Source organism: Aethalodelphis obliquidens, unplaced genomic scaffold, assembly GCF_003676395.1.
Source record: "Aethalodelphis obliquidens isolate GAN/ISIS:26980383/991018 unplaced genomic scaffold, ASM367639v1 scaffold52, whole genome shotgun sequence".
Classification (NCBI taxonomy): Eukaryota; Metazoa; Chordata; class Mammalia; order Artiodactyla; family Delphinidae; genus Aethalodelphis; species Aethalodelphis obliquidens.
The window spans coordinates 289,822-305,046 of NW_020837996.1; the positions used below are offsets into that span (position 1 = coordinate 289,822).

General features: G+C 49.9%; 1 protein-coding gene across 2 annotated transcripts in view; it reads right to left on the reverse strand.

The window, feature by feature from the left end:
- Positions 1-1,059: 1,059 nt before the first annotated feature.
- The window catches only part of HRH2 (histamine receptor H2), a 48,616-nt gene continuing 34,450 nt past the window's right edge, over positions 1,060-15,225 (reverse strand). The window contains exon 3 of one of the 2 annotated variants that reach the window (XM_027084259.1): positions 1,060-3,844. In XM_027084259.1, coding sequence (XP_026940060.1) covers positions 3,652-3,844 — 193 coding nt within the window. In that variant the 3' untranslated portion in view covers positions 1,060-3,651. The remainder of the gene's footprint in view (positions 3,845-15,225) is intronic. The other variant, XR_003428245.1, reaches the window with a different exon arrangement.

The window sequence follows — 15,225 nt, forward strand, 5'->3', positions numbered from 1 at the left end:
CCTACTTCCCCTCCCACTGTCCCTCCTCCCTTGACCTTAACAACAATGGTTTTGCTTCTCCTCTGCTTCCCGCTGGTGGAAGCTGAACCTGTTGGAACAGAATTCTGGAAATTGTGGTTCCCAGGCTTCCAGCCCTGGCTGGGTGCCTATACAGTGCCCCGATATTTACTGCACGCACAGTTATCATTCAGGGGACACTTCCCCATCCTTTTGATACCATCTACATAGAACTGCTTGACGTCATCTAACGACTCCATCGGTCTACTACTTTCATCTTCCCCAAGGACCTCTCAACATGCTCTGTCTTCTCTGCCCTGAAATATATCAAAATCCATTGCTGGCAGATCAGCTCCTGTAAGCTTTGATTGTGATGACTCACGACCTCTTCTCTGCCTCCTGTGGAAATGCATCAAGGTGTGTCTCGGTGCACCCTTCTGCAGGGCCCGAAGTTCAGGATCTCGCAGCCTCCTACAGCCTCCTCCTTCCACCCCAGGGGACACTGCTCACCGCCGACACTGCAGTTATCAAACGGTGACCTTGACACTGGTCAACTCCCTCCATTTTCCAAACCCTTTCATGGGTGCCTTTGGGAATCATTCCTTGCACAGAATCAATGAATTTTTTTTGTTGACCTGGTTTTTTACCTACACTTCACCCACCTACTCTTGACTGTGGAAGACTTCCCCGATTGACAAGTTTTCCATTTTAAAGATGTCTTTTTCTCCCACCTACCAAAAGCATCTCTGGATCTGACAATTTCTGAAATATTCCATTCCACAAACACTTACTGAGTGCCGACCATGTACCTGGCTCACTAGGTGAGCAGGAAGAAGATCTGACCCTTCTGATCAGCCCGTCCCTCATTTCTAACAGGGCATTTCAAGGTGAGACCTAATTACCTGAAAACTCTTTTACCTTTTAAGGCAATTTCCCAGTTGGCCTTTACCCCAACATTTTATGATAATTCTTTTTCTAAATCAAGACACACCATATGATGAAGTTTGGGGAGTATTTCCTCACCAGGAAGTGAAAAAATAAAACCGCAAGGCAGCATCTGTTTTGATAGCTTTATTGGAACACGATGGTAACACAAAACATGGATTTGAGGGCCCACCACAGATGCTTCTCCTCTAGGGAGCATGTGCCCCACTTCTGCAGCCATCAGGGGCTCCAGGAGGCCCCCAGGAGGGCAGGGGCGGCTACAGCCAGACCTGCAGTGGCAAGTGGCATGTGAGCACATTGACCTTGGCCCTGACCAGCTGAGTCTGTGATCAGCCAGACCAGTCTTGTACTCCATTGACTTGGCCACGACTTAGAGATTCACCTGTCTCAGACTCCTGGGGAAATTTCCAAGAAGGGGATCCTGGGGTTTCCAGAAGGAATCCAGCCAAGAGACTGAGCATCTCTGGGGGCCACTGGGGCAAATCGTGCCTTATATAGGCCAAACAGTCTTCTAAGGGCTAGACATACAATGGTCAACAGAAATAGGCAGGACTCATGACCTCCTGAGTAGGGGAGACGGACAGGGGTCAGGGAACCACACAGATGACTGTAAGTGACAACCATGCCCATGGCTTCCAAGGACAGCTCTGTGGGTATGGGTGGGAGGACTGACCCAATAGGGAGGGTCAAAGAAGACTCCCTCAAGAAGTGATGTTTTGGCTGAGATCCTGTGGCTGAAAGGGCAAGAGGAGCTTTTCAAGTCATGGAAACAGCTCTGTGTGTGTCCTGGTAGCTGGAGGAGCTGTGAGATAAAGAAACCCAACGGAGAAGGCCGCTAGGGTTGGGATGAAGAGATGGAAGGGAGTGGGGGGCAACAGGAGGCTGGAAGGCATGTCGGAGCCCACCACGCGGGGCCTGAGGGCTGTGGGAAAGATGTTTTTCTGTATGGGTTTGCATTTTGCACAGCCCAGTGTGGCCGTGGGGTGGACGGTGGGCTTGGGGGAGGCCAGTGGGGAATACGGGAAGCTGTTTCAATTGTCCTGATGGAGGGGATGGCAGTGGGACTGAGTGATGACAGGGCAGGTGGAGAGAACCAGGTAAATGGTGGATACAAGCGGGAGCTAGGATACAAGAGGATGGACCACGCAGAGCCAGGAGAAAGTTGATGCCAAGATTGACCTTTGGAGCCCATGGCAGGGCTTCTGTCCAAGAAGGGGGACCCTGGGAGAGGAGCGGTGCAGGGAGATGGTCAAGGTGCAGCTGTGGACATGCTCACGGTGAGGTTGAAAGTTAGTCAAAGGCTCCCAGAAGGAGCCTGGGCTCCAGGTACACATGTGTGAGTAATCTCCTTAGAGGTAAGTCTCTTGGTACCTTCAGTGGGTGGAGACGAGGCCACAGAGGGCGAGAAATCGCAGTGAGAGGAGAAGACTCAGGACTGAGCCTTGGGGAACAGCGCATGTGGTGGCTGGGGAGAGAACGGTGGGCTGAAAGAGGGACTGAAAAGGCAGGGGTGGATGGGGAAGGGGGACCACAACAGGGGTTCTTGGAACCAAGGGAAGAGTGGGCTCAGGGAGGGGCAGCGGTCAGCGAGGAGAGCCCAGGAACACCCTCATCTCTCTGGGGCTGCCACCTCCTTCACCTCTTTGGGTCTCTTCAACAACCCTGAAAATAGGAAAGGAGAGCGTAGCCCCTAGGACAGAGGAGAAAAGAGCTGCCCCAAGGTGTCCGCCGCCACACCCACGGTCCCGCATCCAGCAGAGGGTGCAGCGGGGCCAACTTCCCCACCCCTGCCTGTCATGTCCTCACCACCCCACCTCTCCCTGTCCCTCCCTGTGGCCCTGCACACTTGCCCCAGCAAGTCTGTTCCATGCCACTCCTTGTTGATAGAAAGCACCAGAGAGGGTCAGAACTGCAGCATGAAGGGACCCCCCCCCCCAGGCTCCGGGTCTGAGCCTCGCTAGCAGGAGGGTCTGCTGAGTCAAGGAAATATCGTGGCCTCTCCTGAGAGGCAGTGTAGTGTTGTGTCAAGAGCATGGGCTTCTACCCATCCTCCCATTTGTCTGTTCGTCTGTTTGTTCCTTCCTTCCTTTAGTAACTATTCTCAAGTGCCTCCTATGTGCCAGGCACACTTTCTAGCTGAGTGGCCCCTTACTTCTCTGAACCTCATTTTCCATTCCTGTAGACAGGTCGACCATCCCTGCCACATGTAACGAGGATGACGTGAGCTCAGGCGGGTGACGTACTCGGCACACAGTAGGTGTTCATTAAAGCTAATGTCCTTCCTTTCCCTTCCCTTCCCTCCCTTCATCCCGCAGAACCCACGAGGGAGTGAGAGGCCAATGCTTCGTGGCAACAACCCTCTGCCGTGCTCAGAGGGCAGGCGTGTGTCGGCACATACACCTCTGTGTACGCACCTGTGTGCACATCCCCGAAAGTCCCACCATCTCTGCCCGTGACTCAGGGCCAGCACCAACCTGAGCTTTGAACCCATGGGATTCAGCAAACCCTGACCCAGGGGAGTCTGAGCGCAGAGCAGTCTGCTCCATCCTAGGCCAGAGGACCCCAGCACCCACCATGTGCTCTGGGAGTCCCCAGACTCAGGCTAGGGTGTGTCCTCGGTGGTTTGGGGGCGGCTGCTGGGTCCTTAGTGGCTCCAGGAGTCAAATTTTGGTGACCAGAAGCAGGATGTTCAGCGTTCTGGGGCTGGGTCTAGACAGCCTCGGAGGGCAGCATCCTCACCGATTCCTGGGCCAGTGTCCTTAGCAGCTCCTCAGACAGTGGCTCTCCCGGCTGCTCCTCCAAGGGGCCTCCCACGTGTCTCTGGAAGAACCTAAGCGCCCACAGGCTCTTGCAGCAGCTCAGAAGATTGCTGGAGCACAGGGTGCAGGACATCGCTGGCTTCCTGGGGAGACACAAGCATAGGTTAGGGCTGAGGTGACCACTGAGCAAGGCCAGTTGGGCCAGACCTTGCCTCTGGCCTTTGCTTCTTCTAAGCCGGGAGCTGGGAAGGGGGGGGGTGGTATGGGGCAGAGAACCTCCCACGTGAAACAGGGACTTGTTCCCTCAACCCACAATGGGGAGCATTCAGGAGACTTGCTTTCAAACCCCAAATCAGCTTCTAACATGCTGTGTACCCTTGGTCAAGTTACTTAACCTCTCTGAACCTTAAGTGAAGGTAAAAATAACCACCTTTCCAATTCTTGAAAGGATTAAGTGTTATAAAATATGTTTAAAAGTATCCCACACATTGCCTGGCTCATGGTAGGAGCCCAGTGAATGTTTGCTATTTCTGTGTCTGAATAAAATGATTCCTGAACACCTACATCATGTTTTGCATGAGTTGGGGGAAGGCTGGGAGAAGAAGACACAAAGATTTATTCAGCCTTGCGTTAAAATCAGTTGTGAATGTGTCTGTCTCTCCATTAGAATGTGTGGTCCCTGAAGGCAAGGCGCTTGCCTTTCAAACCCCTACTAAGTGGCTGCTGGCACATAGTAGGTCCTCAGTTATGTCCATTGAGTCAAGCTGATTGAAGGTCACTGAATGTAAGTTAGCCAAACACTTGGGAGGAAAGTTTTTAACAAAGTATTTGACATACATTTTCAGAAAGATGAAGACTTGCCCCATATCTGGGTACACAAAATTCCTTTGGCCTGTTGCCTGCTAAGATGTGGACAGCTGACCTGCTTTTTCCTTCCGATACTTTCAGTGAGTAAGAATTCCTTCATTGTTTTTATTTCAAGCCTTCTGAGGTCAAGAGAAAAAGCCTCAGTGTGGAGGGCCTGTGTTTTTAGTACTCAACACGCAGGTGTCCCTTTATAACCCGGAGTGGGGGCAGGCTCAGAGGTTTAATCAGGCAATGGGATCTGGCCAAACTTGGGTGGCATTGTTTTGTGTCATTGTTTCTATGCTCACAAGTACTTTCTGTTTTCCACAAGTGATACTGCATTTCCATTTATGGTGATGATATAAAGTCTTATAAATATATTTCAGTGAAAACAGCCAGGTGGTGTAGAGACTTAAGTGTAAATTATGCAGTTGGGAGAGGACTATGGGCCGCACAGAGAAGGGGATTTGCAAGCAACTGTGGTTTGAGGAGTGTCCTTGCAAGTCCTGGCCCATCCTGTCTCATGCTCGGCCCCAATGCAGGAGAAGCTAAGCATTGCTTGGTGTCCCTAGACACTTTGCCTGGGGTCTCTGCAGCTCCAGGGCAGGACAAAATCTGGCTTGAGCTCTGTCTAAGGCAATGGCTGCTACTTCGTTTCTTGCTTCCCTGCCTTGGCTGGAGCAGTAGTTTTCTTCATCCAGTTTCAGGCTGGAAGCTAGCCCTTGCTTGGTCCTGACGCTCACTGCGGGTCCTCCGGATGTCCCGTGAATCTCGTGCCTGGCCTCAGCTCTAGCCCTCGTCTGTTAAGGTATTCTGGCCCCCAGAGGAATCAAACTCACTCTCTTCCACACGGAGAGAGAGCACAGCATCGTGCTTCCCCTTAGAGTCCATCGGAGGGGAGTATAGATCTGGATCCCTGCTTTTGTAAAGGCTTTGTGAACAAGGACACAGCCAACACCCACAGCCAACACCCCAGCTTCCCTGGATGCATGGCATGTTCTGGCTTAGCCAGTACTGGAGGCCTCGCATGGCCCAAGCTCTCTCGTGGGTTTGGCCAGCCCCACCGTCCCCAGAACACCTGCCCTCACCTGGACCTCCAGGTCACACCCCTGCACTTCAGAGGCTCCGGTTCTTCTCCATGCCAGCAGTGTACATATTTGACCAAGTAGGCAGGTATCTACCCCTGGATTAACATTCCAGATGGAGCCTGTAGTGTGATAAAGTGACTTTCACGTAGATTAGATTGAAATGATCCAAGACAAGCTAGCTCTAGGCTGGGAAATTACCTCCCTTCTTCTAAAAGGCTGTAAAATCATTTAAAATAATATTATTATGGAAGTATCACATGTTCATAGTAAAAAATTCAGAACATAGAGACTAGCAAAAAGAAGAAAATAAACATCTCAAATAACTCCACTACTCAGACATATCTTTTTGCTACGTGGAGATTGTGTCAAAAAATATTTTTAAGTGAAATACATCAAAGAGGCTATATAAAAAACACATGTGTGTGGCTTAAAATATTAAAGAATATTAAAATGAATACAAGTGTAACCACCTCTCAGGTTAAGAAATAGAATTTACCAGCCCCTGATTTGTTTCAGCAAATATGTATGTACCCCTGAATAATATACTGTGTTGTTCTGCCAGGATTTTACTTTTATATAAATGGAATCATGTTTTAGGATTCTTTTCTGCAGCTTCCTTTTTTTAGTTATTGTTCAACATTATACTTTTGAGATTAAACTCTGTCAATGCGTGAACCTGTAGTTCATTTTCACAGTCATAAAGTATTCCATTATGGAAAGATACTCCAATTTATTTATCCATTCACCTGCTGGTGGACATCTGGGTTGTTTCTCATTTTTATCTTCTCCCTTCTCATACTTGTTTTTGAATCTATACTCTACTGGTCTCATCAAATAAACAGGAGAGTTTCCCTTTTTCTCTTCTCTGAGCAGGACTGGAACGATCTTTTCCTTGAGTGTTTGGTAGAACTCCTTAGCAAAACCAAGTACGACTGGTGTTTCATTCACTTTCTTTATTTTTTTTTTGCGGTACACGGGCCTCTCACTGCTGTGGCCTCTCCCGTTGCGGAGCACAGGCTCTGGACGCGCAGGCTCAGCGGCCATGGCTCACGGGCCCAGCCGCTCCACGGCATGTGGGATCTTCCCGGACCGGTTCACGAACCCGTGTCCCCTGCATCGGCAGGCAGACTCTCAAGCACTGCGCCACCAGGGAAGCCCACTTTCTTTATTTTTTAATGTTTATAGGACCATTCAGGTTTTCAATTTCTTCCCAACTCAGTTTTGGTAAGTTCTGTTGCTAGGAATTCGTGCACTGTATCTGAATTTTCCCTTGTTTGGGGCATAAAATTGACCACAATGTTCTTATCATCTTTCTTAATCGCTGCAAAATCTATAATAATATCTCCCTTTTAGTCTTAATATTGTTTGCTTATGAGGTTAATGATTAATTTCTCTTTGTGGTTTTGTCAATGTTACTTTGTCAGTTTTACTTTTTGCAGCTGGTTTATTTGGTACATACAAGTTTAGAATTCTTACCCTTCTAGTGAATTGAATCTTTTTTCAAAAGATGGTCTTTATCTTTAGTAATACTTTTTGCTTACAGTTCACTTTGTCTGATATTAATATAGCTACCCAGATTTCTTTTGGTTAGTTTTGCCTAGTATATCTTATTTTTCCTTCCTTATACTTTCAAATTTTTTGTTTCCTTAAGTCTATCTCTTGTAAAAATATTTGTCTGGGTTTAAAAAAAATCAAATCTGGCAATCTCCATTTTTTTAAATTGGCCCAGGTTATTCCATTTACATGTCCTGTGATTACTGATATATTTTGACTAATTTCTTCAATGTGATTTTGTGTTCTACATTTGTCCCATCTTTTCTAAAATTTCCTGTCTTTTTTTTTTTGCTTTGTTTTAAACTGCCTTTTTTCTCCTTCTCTTTCCTCCTTACCATATGGAATTCCATCCTCTTATTAAATTTGTTTGCCATGCATATTTAACTTAATAATGTCTAGTGGTGTGGAGCCCTTCCTCCTTCACTTAGCTTGCCATCCATGCCAAATGTAAGTTGGGATAAGACACTATGCTGGAGTCCCACACTGTGTAGACTTTATTACATCACACACATCTAGAGATACTTGTATTTTTAATATTCCTGGACTCCCTTATGGCCCTTCTTTGCCCTGAGTTCTGACACTTGAGGCTCGGAGGTGTATATGGGGTTCTAGGAGAGCACATAATAGATTGTCTGCCAAGTGCTTATGGTAAACATCTTATTTTTACCTTCCCATCATCAATTCCCCTTCTCTTGGTAATAACACCTTGATTCTTCTTTGGAATGTAAACTTCCCTACTCTTTGCCCATGTGGGTGAGGTGAGATTTACCTTATTCATTGCATTGGCTCCAGGTCTGGGTACAGAGGTAAAGACAGGACCCCATCCAGCCAATGAAACTTAAGCCTAAAACTTTCTGTTGGAACGGGAGGAAAGGGAAATATTTTCCATTGGGGCTACTAAGATGGTAAGATGTAAGCCTGGAGCTCCTGGTGGCCCCATGGGGAGACTCTAACTGAAAATGAAGGCAACACAGGGTGAAACTGAGTTGAAAGCTGGAGAAAGACAAATTTATGATGACATTTGAGCTCCTGAATCCAACTTGAAGCTACTCTTGATTTCTTCAGTTCTATAAGCTAATTCCCTACCTCCACCAATCCCAGCCACTTTTAACTGGGTTTCTGCAACTGACAGTTAATAGTGTCCTAATAGCATTCTTAAATAAATGTTCTTTGAATATCTTTTCACATGAGGGTGCTATAATATGTTCAGCCACCAGGGGTCAGGACCCAGTTTCAGTGGGAAGCCTTGCTCAGTCTCGCTCTGAACCTCGGTTTCCTCATCTGTGAAATATGTTAATAATATCAAGCTCACAGGACTATTGTAAGGACTACAGATAATGACTGTCAGTGACCTTTTCCATTACCATCTACGGCTTATAGTACAAATTATCACACAGAACCACCGCATGCACACATTGCTCTGTCTTGTACTTGCACCTATACACATGTCATCCCCATTGCTTGCAATTCCTTTACCTCCTTTGCTGTGCACTTTGAAGTGTTTCAAGGTTCTGTTCAGGCATCACCTCCTCTGGGAAGCTGTCTCTGAGGTCTCCCAGGATTACTGATTCCCTCCTGGCTCCTACAGCCCCTCTGCGGAGACACTTACCTCCTTGGGTTAACCATCAATTTACCTATCTCCCAGACTAAAGGCAGGTGTTGGATCTTTCGTCATCTACCCCACTGTCCAAGTTTATAGGAGGTGCTCAATCGTGTGTGTGAACTAATGAATGAAAAAGCCAGCCAATCTCATTTTCGATAGTGATTCTCCCATTTTCTGACTTCCCAAGTTCACAGATCAGCAGAAGCAAAAGCACTTCCCCTGGCTGTGGGGCAGCCCTTACCACACTCTGTGTGGTGTCTCATGCTGGCTTTATTTCTATATCTACCTTCCCACTCCTACCAGCCCAGAAGAGCATTGTGAACCAGGACCTTGGAACAGACAGTGAGGCATGGTGACCATTTCAGCAAATACCTGCTGAGCACCAGCCCTGCGTTGGGAGGATTGGGACAAAATGTGAGATTTAGAAGCAGGAGTCATGCATTCAGTTTGAGGCTTCCTCACTCCCCTGCTGTCGGGTCTCAGACAACTCCACCTCCCTGTCGAAGCCCATATCCTCATCTATAAAATGAGCATAATCCCAGGGGAAGTGCTGTAGAAGCCAGGAGAAGTCATGGGAGAAGAGAAATGTTTAGAAATTCCAGAAGATTCTCCCATTCTCCCTCCTCTTTTGTTTCCCAAGACAGGTACAGCCATTAGCTGCTTTTCCCTGAGGGTCACCAAGAACTGGCCCTTGAGGGACTGCGTGTTGTAGGCTGGGCTGCTCCCTGAACCCAGACCCTTGCTTATCCTGCACCCAAGCATCTGGGGGAACTGCCACACCCAGAAGGGCAGTTTCACGTATATCTTGGGAACTGGGTCAGTGCAAAGTCCCCTCTCCTTTTTGAGGAAAGGGAAGTGGGAGAGCTTAGAAAGGGGAAATGGCCCTCTAGTGCCCTGGGAGCCAGCCACAGCCCACCAAGTGTCTGTTCCCTTGCCTTACACTTTTGCCAAAATCAGGGGCGACCCTCTTCTCCAAGCAGACCTAATTTCTCGTTGTCCTAAAATAAGCTATGAGGTGGAAATTTCAGGATGCCAAGTTACCCAGAGCCCACTCATATGAGTGTTATCTTCAAATAACTTTGTTTTCTACCACAAACCAGTACTTCCCAGTATTTGGCCGAAATGACCAAACTTCAGCCCTCCACTCATGAAAGAAATGATTTTTTTCAGGGCCTTCTCATACTTTTCCGGAAGTAAACACAGAGGGTTTGCCTGTGTCAGCGTCTGCTTTGAAGGGTGGAGGGCCGGGGCAGGATGATGGGTGCCCAGGGCCAAGTCCATAGGTGGAGCTCTCTTTCTGTCCTTCAAGCTGGGCAAAGGCTTCCTGCAGGAGTTTTGCAAAAACAGTCTTCATTTTCATGACAAATAAGGTGGGAGAAGCATGCACCCACCACTGGGAGAGCCAAGGCCTCAGGGCATGGGTCTGGCCCTCAGTCAATAGTCACGTTGAGTGCTTACTGTGTGTTTGGGGTACCTTGGGGGCCCCACCACCCACTTCTTTACAGATGAGGGAACTGGCTCTTCGTGGGATTAAGTGACCTGCCTGACCAAGGTCACACCAGTGTGTGGAGGAACGGGGCTCTGTGCCACGTCTGCTAGGTCCAAAGCCTATGCTCTGAGCCCTAAGAGCAGCCAAACGACAGCCACCATACACCGAGCTCCTGCTGCACGCCAGGCCTGGTTCTGGGCGTTTTGTAAATATTAGCTCGACCTCAAGGGCTAGGTACTATTAGTCCCCCTATTTGATGGAGGAGGAAACTAAGGCACAGAGAGGTTAGGAAACTTGCCCGAGGTCACACAGCCGGTGAGGAGTGTTGGGCATTGTTATAGCACGCTGGGCTTGCTGCTTGAAGGAGAAGTGAAGGCGTGGCGCGGCCTACTTCCACTCAACCCTTCCTTTGCCTCCGTGTCACCCACTTTTCGCTGACGAATGAGACGGCAGAATAATAAAATGTTGAGAGTGATCATGGGTCAGGCACTTAACGTTGAACTCTCACAATATCCACGTGATACATATGATAGAGTTACGATATTCTTATCTCCAACAGATGAGGAAGTCTGAGCCCAAAGAACTTTAGTTCACTTGCACCGCAAATAAGTGGTGGAGGATTGAAAGAGCCCAGCTTGGCCCACCTGCAAAGCTGGAGGTTCCCTGCCCCCACCTCCCCTCCCCGTCCAATGCAGGTGGACTCTGGGCCATGCTCAGATCTCCCCAGTCCCAAGGGACATCTTGTGTTTACCCTGCCCGGCTGCTTCAACCCTAAGTAACATCTATTTGAGACTGGCTGGCTTGCCCAATCCTCTCCCTGAAACTCTGGAATGTTTTTTAAAACCGAAGGAAACCCCCAAAACCCTGCCCACTCACACCAGTGCTCATGGAAAGAGAACCCACAGTGCCCAAGGCAACTCTCAAAGTCATGTCCTCTCACTCACTCCATCCCACCCCTCTGAGGCAGGCGAAAGGTCACGCCCATTTCATAGATGGGAAATTGAGGCTCAGAGAGGCTGCCATTTGCCCAAGGTCATCCAGGTGGGTCGGGCACTGCATCCTGGGCTCAGCTCCTGGCATCACTATGCCAGTTCTTTTGACTGAAGACTTATTTGCTCTGTAGTCTCTGAACGGCTCAGGCCCTGGACGTGGGCTCACCTCTCTGATGGTTCCTCCTTAGCCCCTTCTTCTCCCTCTTCCCTGCCCCTCTGTCCATCCTTAAATGCCAGAGACCCCTTCTCCTTACCAGCTATACCTCTGCCCTAGTCCGTCCCCCTCACAGCCCTTCTAGGACCCTCCCCCTGAGTGGTGTCCAGTAAGTAATGCCTTCAGAGGTGGCTGGTGGGCCCCCGTACAGCCAGTCTAGAAAACAATTAAGCAAAGTGTAACAAAAGGCCTCAAATATCCCTCTCCTTTCACCAGTAATTCTGGTTCCAGAAATTCAGTTTCTGGGGAAATAATCTGAAAGAAACAGAATGTTCTCTGCATGGAGATGTTCATCACAGGACTGCTTATAAGAGCAAAAATAACGCCGAGACAAGGGCAAAATACAACAATAGGAGAGCATTTTAGTCAGTCTCGAGGCTCCTCATGGAGCCCCATGCCTGCCAGTGAGCTGCTGTGGACGACACTGTTCTCGGGCCTGTATATCTATTCTCTAGTAACATCCCCACTTACAGATGAAGAAATGGAGGCAGGAGAGGTAACGTGCCCAAGGGCAATCAGGCAGTCTGACTCTCCCAGGCTCAACCATTCCCAGGGCAGTGGTGGTTACTAGTCACCATCACCGGCTAGTTAGGCGTTGAACGTGGGCCAGTGTGTCAGGTGTGTGGTGTGTCGCTGGCGGGGTAGGAGAGGATACTAATTTGAGATGTAGTGGGCTTGTCCCCATTGCCAGTGCCACACACACACACGCCCCGCCATTCAGGCAGTGACTCGGAACAGAAGCAGAAACAACGGTGAGAGAGTTCAAGGGCATTTGGCTTTCAGGAGCCTGTGAGAGCAGTTCCCCACCACCCAGAGAGGAAGCTGGGGCAGGAGGATGAGTTAGCTGCTAGAGTGGGCCCCGCCCCCAGCCTCTCCTTTGGGGGTCAGAATGCTCATTGGAGGTGAGGTGAGGGTCTGAAAGTAGAGGGGCTTGTGTCCTACTTCCTAGGACAAGGGGGGTGGGCCTGCAGACATGGCCATGAGGAGGCTTCACGGAGCTCTGTACCCCAGGTCCTCTGCTCTCACATGGGGCACAAGAGGCCCCTAAAATCTCCCAGACCTACAGTGAGCCCTAGCTTGTGGCTGGGCCTTGGGGCCTGCCTGCTGGGCGATTCCTGGGCGCCTGTAGCAGAGGCCGAGGCCCTTGGGAGGGTGTGGCTCTTCCTCAGCAATCCAGGTAAGGCCAGGAGCAGGCCAGCTGTGTCCCCAGGGCCCAGGCATGGCATGGGCACCATGGATGGAGAAGGAAGCCATGGGGGCCAGACAGCCTCCGGGAACTTAGCTTGCCCTGGAGGGAAGGAGGGGGCAGTGGAGAGACTCTTGGATTGACTGGGTTCAACTTCCAAAGTCACCGTGTTTACAGCTGGAAGCGCCTGAGAGCCCCTGACCTGGAAAATGTACGTTTCTCCACCATCCATGAAGTGGTGGCCTGTGGGCCTCCACAGCAGAATGAAGCAAAGACTCTTACACCTGAGCGGACTCCGCGCTCTGCTCTAAGCTTCCTTCCCAGCCAAGCATTAACGCCCTTGGTCCTTTGCCCAGCCCTGGGAGGGAGGGGCTGGGATGGTCAGTCCTACTTTTCAGATGGGGACAGAGTTTCAGAAAAGGAAGTACCTGCCCATCAGTCGCCTTCCCATCGTCTGTGAGTCCCTGGTCCCTCTCTCCCCTCCCCGTCCCTCCTTTCCTCCTCCACTTCCAGCCTCCTCTGCCTAGGACGGCACCTCTAACCTCTGCCCTTCAGCTTAGGAAACTCCCGCTTGTCCCTCAGGAGTCAGCTGAGCCATCACCCCTTCCAGGAGGCTTTGCCCGATTCCTGGGCCACCCCGGGGCCCTCTTGGTTCCCATACCTGCCAGGTCCCAGCACTTATCCCACATGTTTGTACCCTAACAGCTCATCTCATAGATCCATTAGTCACCCCCTTTACCGCCCCCACACACACACCCTATGGGGAAGGGGCACTAAAGAATGACTGAGTGAATGAATCAGAGAGACTCGGCAGCCCCTAACGCAGAGACCTGCTTAGGATCTCCACACGTGGATCCTCTTGTTGCCATGATATCAGGACCACATCTCTCATGAGCGACAGAAAGGGAGTACAGAGCGTGGCTTCAGGGCTTGTGTGAGATGGCAACAGGAATGGAGTTTCTCTTTGACTGTCAGCGTTCCATTTCAATGATGATGAAGTATTTATAAATATTCTGTGTTTCCCAAGTCAGTGTGGAAAAGGGAAGTTCCCTCCAATCCTCTGGGTGCTGGGGAATGCCCTGCTGCCCACCCAGAGCGTCTGACCCTGGGTGACATTGGCATGTGCTCAGTCCTGGAATGAGGAAGGCCTGAGTCTCGTCCACCTGCCCGTGAGTCCCAAAGCCTGTGGCCCTCCCTGAAAGCTGCAGCCTTCTGCACGATCAGATGTGGACAAGCAGAGCCACATGCCACTTTTGGGAACTGGGACAAACTCCCCTGCCCCCCACCTCCCTGCCCAGAGATGGGCAGGGAGGGAATGGTCCTCACTTCTCAAGGGAGCCTCAGGCTGGGAGAAGAAGACACAAAGATTTATTCAACCTTGCATTAAAAGGACAACCTAGGGCTTCCCTGGTGGCGCAGTGGTTGAGAATCCACCTGCCAATGCAGGGGACACGGGTTCGAGCCCTGACCCAGGCAGATCCCACATGCCGCGGAGCAACTAAGCCCGTGCGCCACAACTACCGAAGCCCGCGCGCCGTGCTCCACAATAAGAGAAGCCACTGCGATGAGAAGCCCGCGCACCGCAACGAAGATCCAAGGCGGCCAAAAATAAAAATAAATAAAATAAATTTATTTTTTTTAAAAAAAGGACACCCTAAAATACCCATTGGGTCTCAGGCACACCCTGTCCCCGTCCCCTGACACTACCTCAAACAGCTGCTGTAGGTTTAATGAACACAGCATCACCCTAAAACAGAGAGCCCTGTGACTTACTGCTGTTTCTTTAAGAGCAGTGTCATCTGCTGGAAGCCTTATCTCTCTTTGACAGATGAGGAAACTGGGGCTCAGAGAGGGATGTGATCTTCTAAAGGCCGTACAGCCTGTCAGTGGCAGAGGCAGTGAGAAACCCCAGTCCCCTGTCTGCCAGGCTGGGTCTCTCTAGGAGCTCTGTCCTGTACCCAGTCTGCATCCCTACCTGCCTGTGACCCCTGCACTCAAAGCTCAGGTTGCGACAAGGTATGTTTTACTGAATTTGCCTGCATACTCAGGGTGATTCATTAGTATGAGAAACAGGTTCCCCCTCGCCCTCGCCAGAAGATTTTTGACACAAACACAGTTGGGGGTTTGGCATAACTTCTCTCTCTTGTTAAGCATTTATGTATAATTAGTGTTGGAATGGTCCCCTGAGATGGATCTAAGCCCCCCATTTTCAGAGGAGGGACACGAGGCTCAGGGTCAGGGTCCAAACTGAGCGATTCAGTGGTACAGCTGAGACACAAGTCCACAGAGCCTGCCATGGACTTTTCAGCCGCTCCTTTACAGAGGGGCCACAGGACGGAAGGAGGGAAGGAAGGAAGGAAGGAAGGAAGGAAGGAAGGAAGAAAGGAAGAGAGGGAGGGAAGGAGGGAGCGGGGCAGGAAGAAATAAAGGGAAAAGAAAGGAAGAAAGAAAAATTACCCCTTACAAGCATCTACCCTGTGTTGGGAGCTTTGCACAAATCGGTGCTAAGGCTCATCACAGTCCTCACAGGTAGGTATTTTTATCCCTATTTT